The following is a 22939-nucleotide window of genomic DNA, read 5'->3' as shown; positions in this document are numbered from 1 at the left end:
CCCATCCTGGCAACCACACTGAACCAAGTCAAACCTCACAGACCACTCCTACAAAGCTGGATGTGTACACACTCACCAGAGGGCTCTGCCACAGCTCACAAACACTACAGATCAGCTCGCACGCATGGCGATTGGTATTCACGAAGCCCCAGTTGTAGGAGCTCTGAGGCTAAGTTCACGTTCAGAGAATCACACAACCAAGCGACTCAACCAACGACTGCATGTGCTTTTTCCATTGCATCTTTTCTGCCGGTTCTCATGGAAACAAGCGTTGCCACAGTCCCTGGATGAACTGGCAGAGCCCAGTTGTCTGGCAACAACCAGTGGCCTCTGGCAGCTGAGAAGAAGATCAACTAAAGAAAATGAGAGTATTGCACAAAGAAGAAAACAGACAATCATTCTCACCCCCTTCAATGCTGCAGCTCCAACAGGTTGACTCAGAATTAACCGTGTTTTGAATGCTGTGTAAATGAATCCTATGGCTCTCTCTAATTTTCAAACCATTTCGTCGTGTGCCTAGTTTAGAGCTTAACAATGTTATTGCTGGCACAATGCGCCATAAAGCACATGACTCACTGATGCAATATTTTAAATAAGGATACATTTCTCATCCAAAATGACATTATGTGGGAAAATGTAGCCGTGTCACCTGGTTATCAGGAGAACCTGGGAGAGCTATACAGTGTCTTTCAACTGCTCCTTTTTCTCATCATTAAAATGAGAACAAGAAAAATCTATCCTTTTTTGTGTTTCTTATTAACCTTGAGGCCTATTCATTATTCAAAACGAACAGAAACAATTTGCAAACCCAGTGACATCCAGCAGCTAGTCAGTTGCTTCATTGTAAGAAAAAATCTTATACAGTCTCAAAGAATAGAATCATCGCATGAGCTCTCTCAGTGCCCAAATCGCACCGCCTCATGTGCACACCTATTTTTGGCTAGCAAGAAGCTGTAAGAGAAGTCCCACTCTCTGCAAAAGAAAAATACCAATTCTACCACTCTTCCATTAGGAACGCAAAGACTTGAGGGGAAATGGGATGAAACTGAACCCACACTGCTGGACGGGGTGTAGAGTTCACCATCCCTTCCTCTAATGAAAGACATTTTCCAATTGATTGCTCCACTCTTCTTATGTGCTGCTGGCATGATGTGTCACCGTTAGAACATTCACCTTCTTTGCTTGACATAGAGGACAGCGTCCCCCCCCCCAAACATCCACCTGCCAGATGATTTAAACAGCACATCGCGTTCTGCGACCCGAGGACCGCCAGCCACAGAGCCCTGAGAGCTACTGCATTGCTTTGGAATACTCGGCGCCCACAGAAGCAGTCAGATCACGGCAGGTCCGACGGGGCGCCCACAGAAGCAGTCAGATCACGGCAGGTCCGACGGGGCGCCCACAGAAGCAGTCAGATCACGGCAGGTCCGACGGGGCGCCCACAGAAGCAGTCAGATCACGGCAGGTCCGACGGGGCGCCCACAGAAGCAGTCAGATCACAGCAGGTCCGACGGGGCTTCCATTCGAGATGGAGAAATGAAATTCCATCAGCTTCCTGCACCAGCTTCCTGCGCAAGAAGTTCTTTTCAATATTTTCAAAACGCAACCAGGAGTTGATACAACGTCACTTTTAAGAAGACTAACTGTACATTGAGATTTAATGCTATAACTAGTACTCAAACAGTATTTTTCACTATATGTTTCTGTGTGGGAGCAAACTGTTGAAATCTTTACTTCACATATGCTAAACTGATCTTCTGTATATAAAGAGAATTGAAAATGAATCTTGATGTGAATGGAAGGGGAGAGGGAGTGGGAAAGGGGAGGGTTGCAGGTGGGAGGGATGTTATGGGGGGGAAGCCATTGTAATCCATAAGCTGTACTTTGGAAATTTATATTCATTAAATAAAAGTTAAAAAAAGAAATAAATAATAAATACTTTTAAAAAAGAAAAAAAAACCATATTGATCATATATATCATTTAAACCTACTAATTTACTTAATATAGCATGCAATATTTCTCATGTCATTATATAATCTTTTAAAGTATGATTTTTAATAATCCAGAACCCACATTATATATGTGCATTGTTGAGTCTATTTAATGTCTATTGTGGACATTTAGGTTACGTATATTTTATATTATTTAATCTTTATGTACGATTTTAGATACATTGTTGGACATTGATTCTTGAATTAGTTTTTGGGTTTTAATTGATTAAAACTTTGATTTCAGGAAAAAAAAAAAGAAGACTAAGTTCCTGACATTTATATGGTTAATTTTATTTTTGTACATCAGGAAAAGCCTGAATATGATATAAAATATAAGAGCATTTGCAGTGAAAGTCTTCTTCTCTCCTGTTTCTAAGACACAAATCCCTCCCTCTCCCTGGAAACAATCTTACAATAAACTATTCATGTTAAATTATGTACGCATGTTTAATTTATACAAATGATAGCAAATTAGACATACTGTTCTCACTAAGCCTTATTTAACAATGCATGTTGGATTTTGTTCTGTTAACACTGGAGAACTCCCTAATTCATTTTAAAAGTTGTATAAGCCACGATGTCCATAACATATCTAATCAAGCCCCTATTGATAGACATTGAGGTTGTCTCCAATCTTCTGTTATTAGAAATCATAACGTAGTAACTATGCTCATGGTAGTTATTTTGCTCCAATCAGAATACAACTATAGGAATATTCCTAAAAATATAATTGCTTCTTGCAACAATACATATATTTAAGTTTTTCATGGATTACCCTTTACAGAAATTGAATGAGTTTTTCACTCTATCAAAGTTTGCGATCAATTGCCTCTTCAAACCCTTGACAAACTAGCTCTGATCAAAGTTCTTTATCCTCAATAATCTAAAAGATAAATAATGCCATGCAACTTAAGTTTCACTATGAGTAAAGCTACATATACATATATATGTATATATACATATATATATGTATATATATATACATACATATATATATACATACATATATATACATACATATATATATACATACATATATATATGTATGTGTATATATATATATTTATTTAAATATAGAAGTCACTTGTAGGGGCCGGTGCTGTGGCGTAGTAGGTAAAGCTGCTGCCCGCAATGCTGGCATCCCACATGGGCACCAGTTCAAGTCCTGGCTGATCCACTTCCCATCCAGCTCTCTGCTATGGCCTGGGAAAGCAGTGGAAGATGGCCCAAGGGCTTGGGCTTCTACACCGGCGTGGGAGAACTGGAAGAAGCTCCTGGCTCCTCGCTTTTGGATCAGCCATTGCAGCCATCTCATGAGTGAACCAGTGGATGGAAGACCTCTCTCTCTGTCTCTCTCTCTCTCTCTCTCTGCCTCAGCCTCTCTGTAACTCTTTCAAATAAAATAAATAAATCCTTTTTTTAAAGTCATTTGTATTCACTTTTCTGTTATTTGTCCTTGTCCTTTACCTGCTTTTTTCCTGGGCTGTTGGTCATTGTTTCTTTACTTTTTGTAGATGTTCATTACTAAATAAATTGTCTTGATCTATGATATGTGTTAAATATTTTCTCTAGGTTTTCATTTGTCACTTAACTTGGCTATCACTTCTTTCATGACTTCTGCATTTTGTATCATACTCAGAAAGATTCTTTTATAAAAATTTTTATTTTAATTTAATTTATATGAAAGGTAGAGACAGAGATCTTTCATCCACTGGTTCACTTTCCAAATGCCTGCAACAGCTGGGCTGTGCTAGGCCAAAACCAGGAGCCTGGACCCAAACTCCTATATGGGTGGCAGCAGCCCAACTACTAGAGCCATCACCTACTGGCTTCCTGGGTGTCCATTATAAGGAAGCTAGAATTTGAATGCAAAGCTGGGATGCCAACTCGAGGATTCCAATATGTACAGGTGTCTCAAGCAGTGTCCTAATCTCTGTGCCAAACACCCACTCGAGAAAAAGATTTTGTTATGCAGAGATTTATCTTAAATGGTCTCCAATGTTTTCTTCTAATACTTTCCTGATTTTATTCTTTATATTTATTGATTTTTAAACATTTTTAAAAAGATTTATTTATTTGAGAGGCAAAGTTACAGACAGAGAGAGCGAGAGACAGAGAAAGAGGTCTTCTATCCACTGGTTTCACTCCCTAAATTGCTGCAATGACCTGAGCTGGGCCGAATTGAAGCCAGGAGCCAGGAGCTTCTTCTGGGTCTTCCACATGGGTGCAAGGGCCCAAGCACTTGGGCCATCTTCTACTGCTTTCCCAGGCCATCAGCAGGGAGCTGGATCAGAAGTAGATCAGCCAGGACTAAAACCATGATCCATATGGGATGCTGATGCTGCAGGTGGAGGCTTAACCTACTACACCACAGCCCCGGCCCACTATTTTTTATATTTAAATCATTATTATTCCCAGGCATTTATTTTGAGATAAGGCTTAAAGCTTGGGGTCAACATTATTTCTTTGCATGATTGTTGGTTTTTTCTTTTAAGATTTATTTATTTATTTGAAAGACTGACAGAGAGAGAGAGAGAGAAAAGAGAGAGGAAGAGATCTTCTTTCTGTTGGTTCATCCCCAAATGGCTACAACAGTCAGGTATGGGCCAGGTCAAAGCCAAGGGCCAGGAGCCAGGAACTCCATTCTGATCTCCACAGGGATGTCAGGATCTCAAGTACTTGGACCATTATTCCCTGCTTTTCCAGGTGCCATTAACAGGAAGTTGGATCCAGAACAGAAAAGCCAGCACTGGAACTTGAACTTTGATATGCGATGCCAGTACTGCAAGCAACAGCTTAAACCCCATGCCACAATGCTGGCCCTCAGTCCCCACTTCTTAAAGAAATCCTACTACCTCCCATTACCAGAACCCATTGGCCAAGTCTCCAATCACAATGGACACTGGGCTGTTCAAACCACATTCAAAACATAACACATCTCAATACTCTTCTTGAAATTTGTTACTATGAATTTTCCTTAAGTTTTTTTTTTTAGTTGTATCACTTGGGTTTTAAAGCTAGACAATCATAAAAGCTAGAAGGTATGATTAATGCTCCTCCATTACAATTTTTACTTTTAATTTCTTTACCTTGTTAGACTCCTTTGTTTAGTACATCTAAAACAGTATTACATGATAGTAGATATAAGGTGATCACTATCTTAACAAATTTATGGAAATGCTTTTGGCATTTCCATATTAAGCAAGATGCTAGCCTTCCTAGGGCCAGCGCTGTGGTGTAGTGGGTAGAGCTGCTGTCTGCAGTGCCAGCTGCTCCACTTCCAAGCCAGTTTTCTGATATGGCCTGGGAAAGATCTCTCTCTCTCTCTCTCTCTCTCTCTCTCTCTTTCTGCCTCTCTGTAATTCTTTCAGGTAAATAAATAAAATCTTTAAAAAAAATGCTGGCCTTCCAATGTTTATACTTTACATATATATGAGTATCTTATTTGAAAGACAATGAAGACAATGGGTCACAGTTGTAAAACTACAGACTCCAGAGTCCCAGCTGTTCCACTTCCAATCCAGCTCACTGCTAATGCACCTGGGAAAGCAGTGGAGGATGGCTCAAATCCTTGGGCTCCTTCACTCATGTGGGAGACCCAGAAAGCTCCTGGCTCCTGGTTTCGGATCAGCTCAGTTTCAGCCATTGCGGCCATTTGGGGAGTGACCCAGCAGAAAACCTCTATCTCTCTCTGGTGTGTGTTTCTACCTCTCTGTAACTCTGCCTTTCAAATAAATTAAAATAAATCTTTTTTTAAAAAGGTACAGACTCCATAAATTATTCTACATATAAACTGTGTGGTCTTGGCAAGCAAGCTATTTTCTTTCTGTGCTTTTGAAGATAATAATACCGTCACATAAGGTTGTTGAAGGAATTAAATGAGCATTCATAAAGTACTTTAGAAAGTGTCTAGAATGTAGTAAGCAGTCAATAAAAATACAGTAAATTCTTAAGTTTTAATAAATAACAGGTGAAAAGGTTATTAAATGTCTCATCACATCTAGAGGTGACTTTTTTTTTTTTTTTGGACAGGCAGAGTTAGTGAGAGAGACAGAAAGGTCTTCCTTTTCTGTTGGTTCACCCCACAAGTGGCCACTACAGCCGGTATATTGCAGCCAGTGCACTGCGCCGATCCGAAGCCAGGAGCCAGGTACTTATCCTGGTCTCCCATGCGGGTGCAGGGCCCAAACACTTGGGCCATCCTCCACTGACTTCCCAGGCCACAGCAGAGAGCTGGACTGGAAGAGGAGCAACTAGGACAGAATCCGGCGCCCCAACCAGGACTAGAACCCAGGGTGCTGGCACCGCAGGCGGAGGATTAGCCTAGTGAGCCATGACACAGGCCAACAATATAATTCTTTCTTTTGATGTTCTTTTGGGGTAAGTTATATTAACAGATTTCCTAGTATTGAATTATCATTCCATTCCTACTATGAATCTAATTTGGGTGTGGCAACTATTCTTTCAAGGTGCTATGGAATTCTTTATGCTAATATATTATTTAGAATGTTTACATCCATACTGAGTAAAATTTACCTGTAATATTCAATTTTGAGGCTGGCCCCTCACTCTCTAGTCATTCTTTTAGATATATTAATTTTAATACCACTTTCATGACTACATTTTAGCAATTGTTTGTGCAATTATTTGTTTTGTATCTTTTTTCCTGCTGGAACGTGAATACATGGTGACAAGAACCAAGGCTGTTTGGTTAACCACTTTAACAGTAGCACACAGCACAATTCTGAGAGCACAATTTGTGAAGTGCTACTATGGATTTTAGGTCCTTTTAGTATAATAACCAGATGATATATCAATACTCTACAAATGCTTTAAAGTTAACCAATTCCAAGTAGGAAAATTTAAGCACAGAGTCCCTTTTTTCCCTGTTTCCTCTGGTCTGCCTTTCAAATAGATAAAATAAACCTTCAAAAAAAAGTTATTTATGACATTAAAATGGCACATAAGAAAACACCCAAAATGATCTGCCATGCTCTCTTCTCAGATCAGCTGGCTGAATGCAGAAGAGCCGGAAGTTGGGCCACAAATAGAAGGAAACCAAACCCCTGGTTGTCCCTAGAAGAAGGGCAGCAGTAAAGAACCATCAACCAGAAGAATCCTCATTTGACTTTATGTAAACAAAAAGTTAACTCTGTGTTAAGACACTAAAATAAGGGGTTATTTTTCAACACCCAGGATCGAACTGTTTGATCATGCCACATCATCAAGAAAATCCAGTAAATCCTTGAAATGTTTCTCTTGCCCTTCTTGCTTGCAACTGTTCCACTCCAGCCTCCACATGAGAACTGCTGAGAGGGAAAACAGTATAGACTACAGAATTCCCCAGGTACAAAAAGCAATGCATGGGAAGGCCCTGAAGTGGGAGACACAGGGTGTGGCGTACATGAGGGTTTGAAAGAATCCTATTGATGGAAGGACTGAAAAGAGAAAAAGAAGCTGAACTGAAAAGGTAGCTGTCACTTAGCTCTTGCAAGGTCTCACGTAAGGTCTTCCTAAAGGTTTAGGATGGTGACCTAAGGACAATAGAAGCTGCTGAATGGAGAAATACAATGTGACCACATTCACCTTTGGAAAAAAAATCACTCTGCCTGTAATAACAGGATACAAGAGCATCTACAAGCTCATCTGTTAAGAATACTAGAGTAATTCGTGCAATTTTTAACAGAAATATTGAGCTGCCAAGGTAAGAAAATGGGTATTATGAAATTTCACCTGGCAAGAGATACACAGAGTTATCGCATAGAGGGATGATACACAGAAAGAGGTGTTTCAGGTGTCGGAAGAGGGAGGAGAATTATACATACGGAGGCCAGCTCAGAGACTACTGTAATGGATAAGCTAGAGGTGGTGACAGCTTAAATGAAGACGATGGCAGAGGAAACGATGTGAGAGATGGAGCACACTTGCAGCGGGGCTGTGGCCAGGCCCACGGTGCCATGCACTGTGCACTCTGTGGGACCTGGGCACGTGGGACTCCTCTTTGCAGTGACCCACAGAAGTTAGGCTCACCACAAACCAAATAAATGACAGGACTGACAAGAACGTGACTGGATCGGAGACAGGTTTTTTTCTGAAGTATATTCAGAATCTCTCTACTCTTGGGGGGCAGGCCAGGCAGTGGTGGAGTGGGGGGTGGGGGTGCTTTGTGTTTAATGTCCTCACTGGGAGCTGTGACAGGCTGCAAGAGACCAATGCTCCATGAACACAAAATGCAATGTGGCATAGTGGACTGGCTCCTGAAGCAAGAAAAAGGATAATGGTGGGGGAACTGGAGAATTCACATAATGTCTGTGGATTACCAAATCCTAGTTTATTGATGTTAATATCCTGATTTTGATAGCTGCATTGTGTTTCTGTTAGATACTGAGGAAAGCCGGGGGAAGGATGCGTGGAAACTCTCAGTACTATCTTTGTAACTTTTGTTTAAGAACAAATTATTTCAAACTAAAAGGTAAAAATAAAATCATTGTTGATGGCAAATTGTTTTTTTAATTATAAAATCAATTTTGAAAACAAAAAAAAGACAAGAAAAATTAATGCAGAACAACGGCTGCAGAAAAGGCCAGTAATCTATCTGGGTTATGAATTTCTTTTCAGGGTTGGAGCTGATTAAAAAAGTATGGTGTGGCTCAAAGCCAATGTGGGACTGTTTTCTTTTACAGTTCATAAATGGTTTCTAAAGGCAATTGAAAAGGACGAGTTCTAAAAATATTTTTTGCAATGACAGCATCATTGGGTTAGTGTAGAGTGGCAGTGTTGAAGAACAGCACTCATTTAAACAGCGTACCTTATGGTGTATTTATTTTTAAAAAAATCACTCTTCATTACCTTACGGTCACACCTCAGGGTGTGAAAGCAGTTTCTGGGCACTCAGTAAGTGAAAAAAGAAGTTAATTGAATGCAATAATTTATCATGTCTCCCTCTGCTCTCCAGTCCAAGAGTCTGGGTTATTTTCAGTCTCTTCTATAATGGAAGATCTTCTCATTCTGCCTTTTTGAGGTTTTGTGCAAATTTACTACTGCTTAGCAGAAATCTGTGATTCGCTGAGTGGAAAAGGAAAATATCAAGAGAAACAGAGCCACAGAGACAGAGCAGCCTACAGACACACGTGGGCAGGAAGGTGAGTGCTCCCAGGTCATGATTCTGTCCGTCTCGCGGCGCATTCTATCCAGAAGCATCCACCAGACACACGCATCAATTTCTGGGTCATGACATCTGCAACATTTTATGGAGATCTTATCTATCAGTTAATCAGCTCAGATGTTCAGGCCTTGGAATTTGTGTTGGAAGGCCTTTGAACCCATAACCAAAAACTAAAATAAAGTAGTATCTAAAACTACATAAATATATATAAACAATTACCAAGTAGGCACCATGCCTAAGACTACAATGAAACAGAAGCATTTTATTTCTTTACTTCCCTAATGAAGCAGCATGGCCTAGAATATAGGCCTAAACCTTAGAATCAATGTCTTAATTCCCTTCCTTTTTGGTCCTTAATTTGCCTATATTTTGCCTTTCTTGCCTATAAAACAGATGTAATAACACTGCTACCTTCCAGGGGACTTATGTAAATTAATGAATATGGTTGTAAAACATTTTGCAAACATGAAGTGTTACATAAATACTTACTCATTCTTTGAATGTGCTCATTATATTATCCACTTTGAACCTTAATATTTGCTTATAACCCTACACTTGAGATTTCCCCAAGGAAGACATTCCAATTTTTCTTGCTTATAGCTTTACAGACTTTTCTTTATGTCAGCAAAGTCCAATCCAATAGGACACAGAACCAGGAATAAACACGGCTAACCAGAAACCCACTTATATTCACAGATGCTCTCAGGCTGTGCACATACAAAATGAACCTTGGTAATAGTTAATCCCATTCATTCAGCATTTCCATCTGGGAAACACAAGAGAAATGTAAGACAGTCAGCAAAAATTTAAAGTTCACGAAATAAGGCCATGACTTTCAAATTCTGTGCTTCAAAAGGCCATATTTTCTCTCTGTTCAAAGGGCAGAACTCTGTGAGGGCTAAAAAAAATTTTATATCTTAACAAGATTTAAGTAATTTAGTCTCTGTTGCTGTAGTTTTATACATTTTATCAATAAATCACTTCAAACTGTAGCAACTTATGTTCTACCTAGCCAATCTGAAACTGTTGCCAACTTGAAAACCTGGTTTGACACCGAAAATTACAAAGATGACTACATGAAATAGTACATGACATTTTCTTCATATTCTCTGGTATGTATGAATGCTTGACAAATAGAACTAACAAAAATATGAAATTAGGAATAATAAACTGTGACAAATCATTTGATGACCAATAAACATGAAATTATTTAAGACTTCAAAAATACTAGTATCTCCATTTATACATTAAACCCATGACAAGGAAACACAAGTTGATAAATATTTAGCCAATAGTTTGATAAGAAATTTATCATAATGAGAGAACAAGATTAAGAAAACAAATATTCGGGTAAGCCTTGTGGCCTACTAGGTTAAGCCGCCACTTGGGACACCTGCATCCTATATGGGAGTGCCTGGGCGAGTTCTAGCTACTGTGCAGTTCTAATCCAGCTTCCTACGAATGTGTCTGGGACACAGCTCATGAGGGTCCAAGCACTTGGGTTCCTGCAACCACCTGGGAGAACTGATGGAGTCTGTGGCTCCTGGTTTGGGCCTGGCCCATCTCCAGCTTTTGTGGGCATTAAGGAGAGTGAACAAACTGATGGTAGATATCTCTCTCTCTCTCTCTCTCTCTGTGTGTGTGTGTGTGTGTGTGTCCCTCTCTCTCTGTCACTCTGCCTTTCAAATAAATAAATCTTGTTGGGGGGCTGGAGGGGGCCAATATGGAAGCTGGCATTGTGGTGCAGCAGGTTAGGCTGCCGCCTGCAACAAGGACATTCCATATGAGCCCTGGTTTAAGTTCTGGCTGCTCTGTTTCCAATCCAGCTCCCTTCTAATGCACCTAGGAAAGCACTGGAAGATTGCTCAAGTAATTAGTTATGCCTTTGCCACCCACATAGGAGACCTAGATGGAATTTCAAGCTCCTGGTTGTAGCCTGGTCCAACCGTGACTGTTGGGGCCATGTGGGGAGTATAAAAGCAAATGTAAGATCTCTCTCTGTTTCTCACTCTCTGTAACTCTGCCCTTCCAATAAAAATAATCTTTCTAAAAATGGAAAAGAGGGGCCAGTGTTGTGGCTTAGTGGGTAAAGCCACCGCTGCCTGCAACACCACCATCCCATATGGGTGCTGGCTCATGTCCCAGCTGCTCCACTTCTGATCCAGCTTCCTGCTAATGGCCTGGGAAAGCAGTGGAAGGTGGCCCAAGTGTTTGGGCCCCTGCCACCCACATGGGAGACCCGGAAGAAGCTCCTCGCTCCTGGTTTTGGCCTGACCCAGCCCTGGCCATTGCAGCCACCTGGGGAGTAAACCAGCAGATGGAAGATCTCTGTCTCTCTGTATCTCCCTCTCTCTCTATAACTCTGACTTTCAAATAAAGACAAATCCTTTTTTTAAAAAAAAAGGAAAAGAAAAAGAAGAAAAGAAGAGATGAGAGAAGAAGGAAGAGAGAAGGGAAGAGAAAAGGAGAAATACCCCTGGGCAGACAGGGGCACAGTGCTTAAGGTGCAGCTTGGGACACCTTCATCCCACACTAGAGTGCTGGGGTTCAAATCCAGCTTCACTCTCAATTCTAGAGCCTTTCTATTGTTTACACTGGGCAGCAGCAGGTGATGGCTCAAGCAGTTGGGCCCACGCCACCCATGTGGGAGATTCGGATGGAGTTTCTGGTTCCTGCCTGTGGCCTGGCCCAGGTCTGGCTGTTGCAGGCATTTGGGGAGTGAACCAGCACATGGAAGATCTCTTTCTGTCTCTGTTTTAAAACTTTAAAAGCAGAAAACAGGTATCACAATTTTAGCACATTGATGCACTATAAAATTTAATACAGAAGCCATAAGATATAACTGGATAAGTTTAGTAACAAAATGCTAAATTTATTTATTAAAAATTTTGATTGAAAGTGACTACTGGAGCTGAAACTGTGGCATAGCAGGTTGAAGCCCAGGTCTACAGTGCCGGCATCCTATATGAGCCCCAGTTGGAGTCCCGGCTGCTCTACTTCCCATCCAGCTCTCTGCTCTGGCCTGGGAAAGCACTAGAAAATGGCCCAAGTCCTTGGGCCTCTGTACCCACATGGGAGACCCAGAAGAAGTTCCTGGCTCCTAGCCTTGGATCAGCTTAGCTTCTACCACTGCAGCCATCTGGGGAGTGAATTAGCAGATGGAAGACCCCTCTCTCTCTCTCTCTCTGCCTCTCTATAACTCTTTCAAATAAACAAATAAAAATAAAAGAGTTTAAATAATATATATTTTTTTAAAAAGTGACTATCACATAATGATATTAGCTAAGAAAATAACTATCACTCAGTTGTATTACATCAGATTGCATAATGGAAAGTAAGTTTTATTATATAGCAAATCAGTATGTAATCAGTATAAAACAAATGGTTTTATAATAATATAATTCGGAATAATTCCAATTATATAATAAAAATAGTCCTGTTACCACTTAATGGATTCTGATAAAAAATGAAAAAAAAAAATAACTGAGTACAAAGCATGTTACTGAGTCAGGATCGGGTCATTGTCACTAATAATAAACACAAGTATTCAGAGTGGATTAATAAAACAAGTAGGGTCCACAACTTCTAGGGCAATAGTGAGTTGCCACAGGAGAAAAATCAGACACATGTATTCAGTATGCAAAAATTCTCACCAAAATAGTAAGTCTTCTCTTACTCTGTACTGCTTGTTGGTGGCCTTCTGACAAGACTCACGCTGTAGAGAAATCCCATGAACGTAGTAACTGCAGAGCTCTTTAGCTAGGAATTGGTATCATCTGCATCATGTAATTCATAGAGGAGAGAACTCTATATACAAACTATGGGGAGACTAGCATTAGCAAGTCAACGCGCAAAAGCCCCAGCATGTGCGTAATTAAGACAAGGCCCATCAATGCAGTGACTGTGCAAGCGGCTCCATGCAGCTGCTGCGGTACCCAGATGTTCAACTGGCAGCATGCAACAGAGCAGGCACATGGAGAAAAGAGCTTACTTGTTTTTTGGAAGTCACAAAGCCTCGTCACAGGCGTCAGATCTGATTACAAAGCAGAGACTCGTTCTGTAGAGATTGTATGACTGTTTTCCGTGGGGAAGCCTTGAACGAGAAGTTACTTAATGCTGTGAAAACTTACTCCCAAGAGAATCTCTCAGACTGCCCTCCATCAAGGAACTTTTCCTTATGGTACCATTGTCATCGAATTCACACCTTTATGCTGACAGCTTAATGCATGAAGAAGAGCCTCTCTGGAAAATATACTTAAATTTGCATTTCTTTATCAGCGAGTTTATTATTGGCAAAACCAAGTTTTTCATCTATTGACTACTTGTCCAAGACTCCTGATTTTTCTTATTAGTTGTTTTCTCTCATTGATTTGTAGAATTCTTAATAGAGTATGGAGATTAGCCACTGTTTGCTATGGATGGCAAACATTTTCTTGTGCTTTTCATTAGGGTATCTTTTATAGTAGAAATACTATTAAGTTATAAATAATATATTTCTTCTGAGAGTTAAAAGCAACTGATGCAAATTCAAATAAGAATTAATAAATTCAGTAGGACAATTAAATATATTTTATTTTTATTTTTATTATTTATTTATTTGAGAAGCAGAGAGAGCGAGCTCCCATCTACTGGTTCACTCTCCAAATACCAGTAATGGCCAGGGCTAGGCTGGGTCAAGGCCAGGAGCCAGGAACTCAATCTGGCTCTCGCATACAGGTGGTAAAGACCAAACTACTTGAGCCGCCCCTGCTGTCTCCCAGAGCCTGCAATTACAGGAAGCTGGAGTCCGGTAACAAACCCAGATACTCTGATGTGAGACACAGGTGTCCTAACAGTGGCACCATCACCAGGCCAAATAACCACTCCTGACTGAATATACTTTGCACATGAATATGTCATTCTACTCAATGGAATCTTTAAAATATTTTCAGAAAAAAATTAGGTATCACAGGTCAAAATTCAATGAGAGTTCAGAGAACTTTAAGACAGCCAACCTAAAGAGCATGCCTTTATAACTGAAGAAAAATATTACCCAATGATAGAAGGTAAATGTTCTTCCTATGCGGTGAGTTTATTTAATTGGTAAAGAGACTAGCGTGATGACATGACTGCTAAATGTGCACTATGTTCTTAATACCGCTACACTGTAGCCTCACTTCCAGAGTGTTAATGACACTGGCTTCTAATGCATGTGGCAGGTATCGCCTCGCGTGACCACAGAAGACTGTGTCCTGAGTGAGGGAGCCTGGGCAGCCTGCAGCCGAGTCTGAATTCAGCTCACACCAGCTGGGACACAGCTGCAGCCCGGCTGCCGGCTTTGATTTCCTACGCTGTACTAAAAACAAGCACTCTGGCTTGATCACATGATAATTAAATCCGAATCACTACAGCAAAGGCCCACAGCATTAAGAATTAAAACTTGGCAAGCATTTGGAAAAACTATCTGCATAAAGAATTGGAGCTGTGTCTTCCTATATCTCCACATACTTTGCCATCTTAGATCAGACAAAAAGGGGTGATCACAGTGTGTAGCAGATAAAGGTTATAATGGTTAAATCAGGAGAGAAGCAAATTGTAGTGGCCTATTAGAAAGTGCCACCAACAGCAAGGAACTATACTCAGAAAAAGGCTCTCCTTACAGCTCACCAGACCCTCAGTCCCGTGACTTGCTAATTTTTCTGATGTTTGTCCTAGCATGGTGCCCAACACATAACAGTTGCTCCATAAATGTGAATGAAATAAGGTACGCAAACAGTTGAGACAATGGGCAATGCTGGTGATTTCATTCTTTGCGTGATTCAGGGAAAATTAGAGACAGGAGACTCCTCATTTCCACGGACGCTGCCCCTTCAGCCACACGGCTTGTGGAATGAGCACTCCCGAGCTAACAGAAGACTATCTGCAGTGTCTATCTCAAGCGTAACCGGAGGAAAGCGTTCAGAGCAGTTAGCAGCGGCTGTGCCCGAGTTAAGAAGCAAGTATTCTCACTGACAAAAAGCACTGGTGATTCTGCAGCTTATTTTCAGCACTGACATCATTACTGATGTCGTATCAACAGTGGGACCTTGCTGGTGCTTCTGACCTGGCCCCTGCCCGCCTGCCCCACGGAAGTGCTACAGACTGCGGAGCACGCTGTCATCCCTGGGAGAGCACATGTGCATTCCATCAGAGGCGGGGAGAGAACCATCAGGACGAACCTTTTTGCTGGCACTGTTCTGGGTACAGCAAAGGCCAGGTCTACACTAGGGACTCATGACATTTCAATCTTTTGTTCTTATTCCCAAAGGGGCATTATAAATGGAAGACTATGGAATCCCTAATGATGTTCTTATGACTGAGCCTGAAAATGTACCCATGTGTTTGGCTGGTGAGAATGGACATGGTGCCATCTGCCCCACAGCCTGGAGACTTGGGCTCAGACTTCGGGAGTACTGATAGGATCTATACTGTGGTTAGGAGGGTAGAGGGGGAGTGTGGGAGCTACAGGGAGCACCCAGTGAAACACGTGACTCCTAACCTTGGCCAAAGGAGAGATGATGGGTCTGTATTCTGAATCATAAAAACTAAAAGATGTGCAGAGGGAAGAGCAAGCCAGATCTCAAAGGAAGGCATCTGAGACTGGGCCTCGATGAATTATAGAAGACCATTGTTAAATAGAATCAAAACCATCAAAATTGAGAGGAATGAAAGGCTCCGGGGCTAAAGTTAAATGAATGCAACAGTGCAGCAGGATTCCTAACCTTGATACTAACTGACCTCCCCATACGATGCTGTGGTTAGCTTTGCTTCAACAGTAAAATCCTAAAGCAACTTTTTAAAAAAGTTCCTTTGAAGGCAGTTCCAGGCATCACAGCATCCCTGCTGCTGGAGGGCCTGGCAGCGATCTTACCAACAGCTACCCTCAAAAGGGCGGGCAACCTTTCTTCTGCCAACAGCCTTTTGAGTACTTATCACATCATTTGAGGGCCATACAAAATTATTAACTTGAAAATTAGTCTGCTATAGATTACTGAGTTTCGCATCCTGCCTGCAGTTGCCTTGACAGGGCCAGACCAAATGATGTCGCAGGCCTTCAACGACCACGGGCTGGACAGTCCCCACCTCTGCAGGAGGACTAGACAAGCAAGTGAAGCCGCACAACAGCAGAAGGGCCAGGGCCAAACCACAGTGACACACGTGGCGGCAGAAGGGGGCACCTCAGGTGCCACAGCTTGGTGCCTGAAAGCAGGAAGCACAATCACAAGCCAAAGGCTTACGGAGGTGTGGTTAATTATAGCACTGACATTCTATACGAGTCCCGGCTGCTCCACTTCGGATCCAGCTCCCTGCTAATGCATCTGGGAAAGCCACGAAGGGTAGCCCAAGTGCTTGAGTTCCTGCACTCATGCAGGGGACCCAGATGAAGCTCCTGGCTTTGTCCTGGCCCAACCCAGACCATTGAGGCCATTTGGGGAGTACACCAGCAGAGAGAAGACCTGTCTGTCCCTCCGACTGTAATTCTGCCTTTCAAATAAATGAAATAAATCTTAGGGGGAAAAGAAAGGCTTCTGAACGTGGTGTCATCAGCAAAGTGTCTGTCTGCTTTGGGTCTGTTACGGGACGTGCATACCCCTTCCCGCAGGCACCACGTCAGGAGACACGGGGGCACAGCTGGCAACCTGCCCATGGCGGTCCTTTGCTCTTTGTACTGCAGCAGGAGCAGAAGAGGTACTGGGTCACAGAAGTGATTTGGTGAACATCCCCAAAAACAGAGAACTTAGGACGGCACTGTAGTGAGGTTGTGCTGTATTTCCTTCTCAGGAAAGAAAGAGCTGCACCCATCTGACATGTGAAAAGAAGCCTCAGAAGCAGGCACCTACTCACCGAGAGCAAATAATCATTTAGGCTGGATGAACGAAAAGACATACAACAGCACAACCACGTGGGAGCCCTTGTGTATGTAAATGTGCTTGCTCTTGAAAACACTGATATCCTGTTTCTGAAAACTCAGCCCTAGCCTCTATTCTGTTCTAATAGAACCCAATCGCTTTCTGACAGCTCTTTCCCAAACAGCTGTCTTTCATTTAATTTCATTTAGTGTGCAAACCGTTTCAAGTTGCGTGCACAAACATACTGTGAAGAATTCATTTTCTCTAGTTTCCGGGCGACGATAAAAGAATTTAATAATAAAAAAAAGTTGAACTTTGGCCTGACATGTTGCTGTCCTGCCGAAATGGTGAATTACACAAGTGGAAGTGATCCAAAGGTTATTTTGTCCACCCCTACCAGGCAAAAAGAGCCTAAGCAGATCCTTTCATGTAATTATCTTACTTGTCCTTTTTAAATCTTCTAAGAAAAATTCCACATTCTCACTAAATAAATTTGGTGCAGATCCTGATAATCTGAAGAATGTACTTTCCCTAGGGATAAGTACTGGGGGGAGGGTAAGGAGGCAAGAGGAGGTGACTACTTAGGACTCACAAACTGGAACTTGTCAGAATATAGAAGTAAAAAGTTAGCTTGATTCCAGAATGCATATATGGGAGAATGTCAGGGAAGACTTTTTCACTTAATTCTTTTTTTTTTTTTTTAAGATTTATTAGGAAGGCAAGAGTTAACAGAGAGAGAGAGGGATATATATATATATATATATATATATAGAGAGAGAGAGAGAGAGAGAGAGAGAGAGAGGGAGAGAGAGATTCCATCAGCTGATCTACTCCCCAAACGGTTTCGAAAGTTAGGGCTGGGCCAGACCAAAGCCAAGAGCCAGGAGCTTCATCTGGGTCTCCCACATGGGTGCAGGGGCCCAAGGATTTGGGCCATCCTCTGCTGCCTTCCCAGGCACATTAGCAGAGAGCTGGACCAGAAGTGGAGCAGCCAGGACTTGGACAGGCGCCCATAAGGAATGCTGGCATTGCAGAAGGTGGCTTAACCCATAATGCCACAAGGCCAGGCCCTCATTGAATTATTGAAGAGACACATACTGCATGACGGTTTAACTCATGGGCTTTAGCGTTTAATAACCAGGAATTCAAATTCTACCAATGGCCACTCGAAGTATAGTCCTATTGTCTCCAAAATGAATATTAACAACAAAGTTTATTTGGCTCTTACTATATTTCAGACACTCATCTAGATGCTTTTCATACATTAATTTATTGAAATTGCTTATATAACTTATTTGTATAGATGAAACGACATTCCCAAGGTGCTTAGCACAGTTTGTGTGTTCAATAAATACTAATAATTATTATTCCCACTTTTGTTCATGAAAAACCAAAGTTTCCGGCAATAAGACTTGACCTGAAACAGGAAACTAGAATAAGAAAAGCCACTCTGTTCCCTCCTTACTTCCTTTCCATCCAAGACAGGAAACAGCTTGAGACACACCTGAGAAACGGAAGATTCTGTTCTGTCCCTTTACCTACATAGTAATGGTAAGAAGAGGGGATTATGGGACACTGTGAACAGCTTTCAATTTCTTTTGACACAGTTTATGACCTCATCCTGCACTTCACCCTTCTTACGCTCACTGCATCATTTTCTGAGCTTCAAAACCAACACGATCTTGAATGCCACAGGGTGCCACAAAGAATTGGCTTGTGATCCCTTACAGACAGTGTTGTCCTTAACTTAAATGCCCACCTTTCACATTAGACATGCTAAACGCACCGTTCCAATTTCTCATGAACTCCTGCATGTGAAGGTCTTTGGAAATGGTAGGTGTCCGATATGAAATTCAGGGGAATCCGGGCCCAGCGTCTTCCATCTACCGATAGGACTTGACATGTCGGCACCTTCCAGGTAACGAAGTGGAAGATCTCTTTGTGAGCTTCCTATGTTCAGTTCAGCCACAACTTTAACTCAAGAAGGATATAACTCAATGGTGACCATAAATTCACACGTCCAAGAGGTTTATGGCTTATTTAGGAGGAGCAATACATATGATAAAATAGAGGAAAATGACTTGTTTCATATTGAGAGTGACTACAGTCAGCACCTACCTAATATAATAGGGAAGAAATTAATGAAAAACTAACCCTGTCAAAAGAAATCAACAAGGAAATTTTAAAGCACAATTGCCTAGACAGTGAAAATGGGTGAACTTGGGTATAAGAAGTCATTCGTTTGACAGGTTTTTAAAATTACTTAAGATTGTTAATTGCTTAGGATGTTTTTAGCTAAGGCTTTCTGCTAGGAAGAAGTGGATGATGGTTTCTCAATATACCATTTAACTCCAAGATGGGGTGATAATTGAAATTGTTTTCTGGGTCTCAAGCTGCGGTATAGCACGTAAAGCCACCATCCTCAGTGCTGGCATCCCATATGGGCACTAGTTCGAGTTCCGGCTGCTCTACTTCTGATCCAGCTCCCTGCTAATGCACTTGGGAAAGCAGCGGAGGCTAGCCCAAGTGCTTGGGCTCCTGCCACATACTTGGGAGATCCAGATGAAGCTCCTGGCTCCAGACTTCAGACTGGTCCAGCCCCAGTCATTGCAGCCATTTGGGGAGTGAACCAGCAGATGGAAGACCTCTCTCTCTCTCTAAGTCTGCCTTTCAAATAAATAAATAGATTTTTTTTTTTTGACAGGCAGAGTGGACAGTGAGAGAGAGACAAAGAGAAAGGTCTTCCTTTGCCGTTGGTTCACCCTCCAATGGCCGCCGCGGCCGGCACACTGTGGCCGGCACACCGCGCTGATCTGGAGGCAGGAGCCAGGTGCTTCTCCTGGTCTCCCATGGGGTGCAGGGCCCAAGCACTTGGGCCATCCTCCACTGCACTCCCTAGCCACAGCAGAGAGCTGGCCTGGAAGAGGGGCAACCGGGACAGAATCCGGCGCCCCAACTGAGACTAGAACCCGGTGTGCCGGCGCCGCAAGGTGGAGGATTAGCCTATTGAGCCGCGGCGCTGGCCGCAGATAAATAGATCTTAAAAAAATTGTTTTCTAACATGAAACCATATTGTTCTTAGGACCTCAGGTGAACAGAGGGCCATTATTTAAGATACCCACTCCCGCTGCCTTTAGCAGTTGAACAATCTCTTCCAGTGCAAGCGAGATGGATCACACTGTTCATCTAAGTTTAAAACTGCTTTGAAGGGTAGAAAAAAATTGCTTTTAAAAATATGCCATCTCCCCATGGGGCCATCAAAATCAACAACTAGGTTAGTCCAGGATTAAGGAAGCCAAATTTGGAGGTTGCTATCCCTGGAACTGGACAGAAATGACTAAGGGACAGAGAGTTTGGAAAGCTGCTGGTGAGTAGGGCCAAAGTATAAAATAGTTAATTAAAATTAATAGTCAAAAGTGGCTGGAAAATGAGGGTCTATTATGGAATTCTCTCCAGGAATGCCAGCGACTTGGCAGGCATCGGCTGCAGCAACCTACACTCTTCACTTTGACGAGAGGCTAAAATATGATCTATTTTAAAAGGGAAGATGAGACCTGATGCTGATGACGCCGATACCTTCTGTTATCAAGCACTGCCCCTTCGTTCCCCTTTCACCCTGTGTTCCCATCACCCGCCGGAGTGCCAGGGCCAAACACCACATTCAGAACCATGGCTCCTTGCAGTCTACACCCCAGGCCCCAAATAACGGGTTTCTTTATCCAACCACCCAGCGAAGAGGGAAATGTTGTGTAGCAACTGCAGCAGAGAATCCCTAGGCACACCCTGGGGAAAATGCACGGGAATGCCAATGGAAAAGAACTGTCCCCAGCAAAGATTTTATCTTCTGTTTCTCCCAAGCCCCTTTTTTCCCTCAGAAAATTTTGCTTCCTGTTATATAAGGCTTTGAGTAAGACACTCATACTTCTCACTAGCACCATGCCACAGCATTCCAGAAATAAAACCTACTTCAGTCCGTGTTTACAAAAGAAAGAGACATGTACCAATTCATACCATAAGCTGGGCTCCCAGCCACATTATAAAAGTCATATTTAACTTGCCTGCATTCTATCAAGCCATGAATCATTTCTACACTGACCCCCCAAGACTCTTGTGCTCTGGCCAGAGAGCATTTCGAGTGTGTGGTCATCAAGTGCCATGAATAACAGAGAATTCAGGAAAAGCAGTTTCTAAATCAAATCCGTACTCTTGAAAATAAACACATTTCCAAATGATGTAATTACAACAATATGCCACTCTTAGTTTGAAACTGAATATAATGCTAAGGTTTTCTTTTCTTTTTTTTTTTTTTTTAAAGAAGGATCCAAAAGGAAATATGACATCATATATTTCTGTAAAGTTTTTGCCTTCATGTAACAGGGCTACCTAATGTAAAGGAAAGGAATAGGAAAGCAGATGAAAATAAAGTTAGTTAGCATAGGCTGTCCTAGACAAGAGTCTAGAGTATACTGTATTTGGATTGAAATAACCCAGACACAAACAGATAATAGAAGTGGTAGACTGAATCCAAACGCCCAAAGCAAAAGTAATAGGTGTTTTTAAACACATGTAACAGTTTTATTGAGATACAACTCACATATCATAAAATTTACCTGTTTGAAATATACAACTTAGTGGGTTTTTTTTTTTTTTGTATACCCAGAGTTTTGCAACCATCACCAATATCTAATTCCAGAATATTTTCATCACCCTGAAAAGCAACCTCGTTCCCGTTAGTGTCACTGCTCATTCCTCCTCCTCTCCAGATGCTGGCACCCATCAGTCTGTTGTGTGTCTGTGGCTTTGCCTACTCTGGACATTTCATACAAAATGTCTGTCTGCGACTAGCCTCTCTCACTTAACATCATGTTCATTCATGCTAAACAGCTTATCAATACTTTATTCCATTCCTTACTAAATAACATTCCATGGAGGCCAGTGCTGTGGCTCAGCAGGTTAATCCTTCACCTGCAGCGCCGGCTGGTTCAAGTCCCCGCTGTTCCTCTTCCCATCCAGCTCTCTGCTACAGCCCGGGAAAGCAGTAGAAGGTGGCCCAAGTGCTAGTGCAGGAGCTCAATTCAGAATAACATTCCATGGTAAGGCTATATCACACTTTGTTTATCCATTCATCAGTTGGCGCCCTTGTCAAAAACCAACTGACCATATAGGAAAGTTTACTTCTCAACTCCTAATTCTAATCCATTTATCTATATTTTTGTTCTGTGACAGTATCACACAGTTCAAATTATTGTAGCTTTATAGTGGGTTTTGAAATTTAAAAGTCTGAGTCCTCCAACTTTATTCTGTATTTTTAAGATTGCTTTGCCTAATCTGGATCCTAGTGAATTTTAGCTTCAGTTGGGGTTTTGTTAGGGCTTGTGTGGACTCTGTAGATCAGTCTAATTGAGTATTTCCCTCACAACAATGTTGTCTTCTGGTTTATGAACAAGGACAACTTTCCATTTATTTAGGCTTCTTTAGTGTCTCTGAGTAATATTTTTTAGTTATCAGTGTTCAAATCTTGTGAAATTTTGGTTAAATTTATTTCTTTAAATGTTGCATTTTTTTTTAAGTTCAAAGCACTAGCTATATTTTAGTGTCTCTTTTAACTCTCTTGAAGCATCAAGTTTAAAAAGGAATAAATACTTATGGACTTCATTTCTTGGGCCATATCCCTGTCAGCTTAATTATATACATAGTCAAGCATGTTTAGACCAATCCTGGATTTTATAAACATCTTAATAAAGACAAAAACACTATGATCTATCATGAAGTGGTAGAACAGAGCAGAGTAGACTGGAATCAAATAGGTTCAAACTAAAACAAGGTCACTCACAGGCAGCACAACACCAGAAAATCTCTCCTTCATCAGCCTCAGCTCTTTCATCTGTAAAACTGAAATCTCTACCTTGAATGA

At 41.7% G+C, this 22939-nt stretch overlaps 1 protein-coding gene and 1 long non-coding RNA gene across 32 annotated transcripts in view; one reads left to right on the top strand and one right to left on the bottom strand.

Annotated features, from left to right (window-relative positions):
* LOC103351641 (uncharacterized) overlaps positions 1 to 8493 on the top strand; it is a 128795-nt gene extending 120302 nt beyond the window's left edge. Inside the window, exon 3 of the long non-coding RNA XR_016226511.1 lies at positions 6998 to 8493. This is a non-coding gene — a long non-coding RNA (uncharacterized LOC103351641). The remainder of the gene's footprint in view (positions 1 to 6997) is intronic.
* Positions 1 to 22939, bottom strand: part of RAD51B (RAD51 paralog B) — a 657779-nt gene that overhangs the window by 382231 nt on the left and 252609 nt on the right. The window contains exon 8 of one of the 31 annotated variants that reach the window (XM_089322167.1): positions 813 to 1568. The exons of 29 other annotated variants lie outside the window; for them this stretch is intronic. In XM_089322167.1, coding sequence (XP_089178293.1) covers positions 1548 to 1568 — 21 coding nt within the window. In that variant the 3' untranslated portion in view covers positions 813 to 1547. Of the gene's footprint in view, positions 1 to 812; positions 1569 to 22939 lie in introns of those variants that run through there. One more of the 31 variants, XM_089322166.1, reaches the window with a different exon arrangement.

This window comes from Oryctolagus cuniculus, chromosome 20 (assembly GCF_051225735.1).
Source record: "Oryctolagus cuniculus isolate XC-2025 breed Fujian yellow rabbit chromosome 20, ASM5122573v1, whole genome shotgun sequence".
NCBI classification, from domain to species: domain Eukaryota; kingdom Metazoa; phylum Chordata; class Mammalia; order Lagomorpha; family Leporidae; genus Oryctolagus; species Oryctolagus cuniculus.
This window is presented reverse-complemented; position numbering and strand designations above follow the sequence as displayed.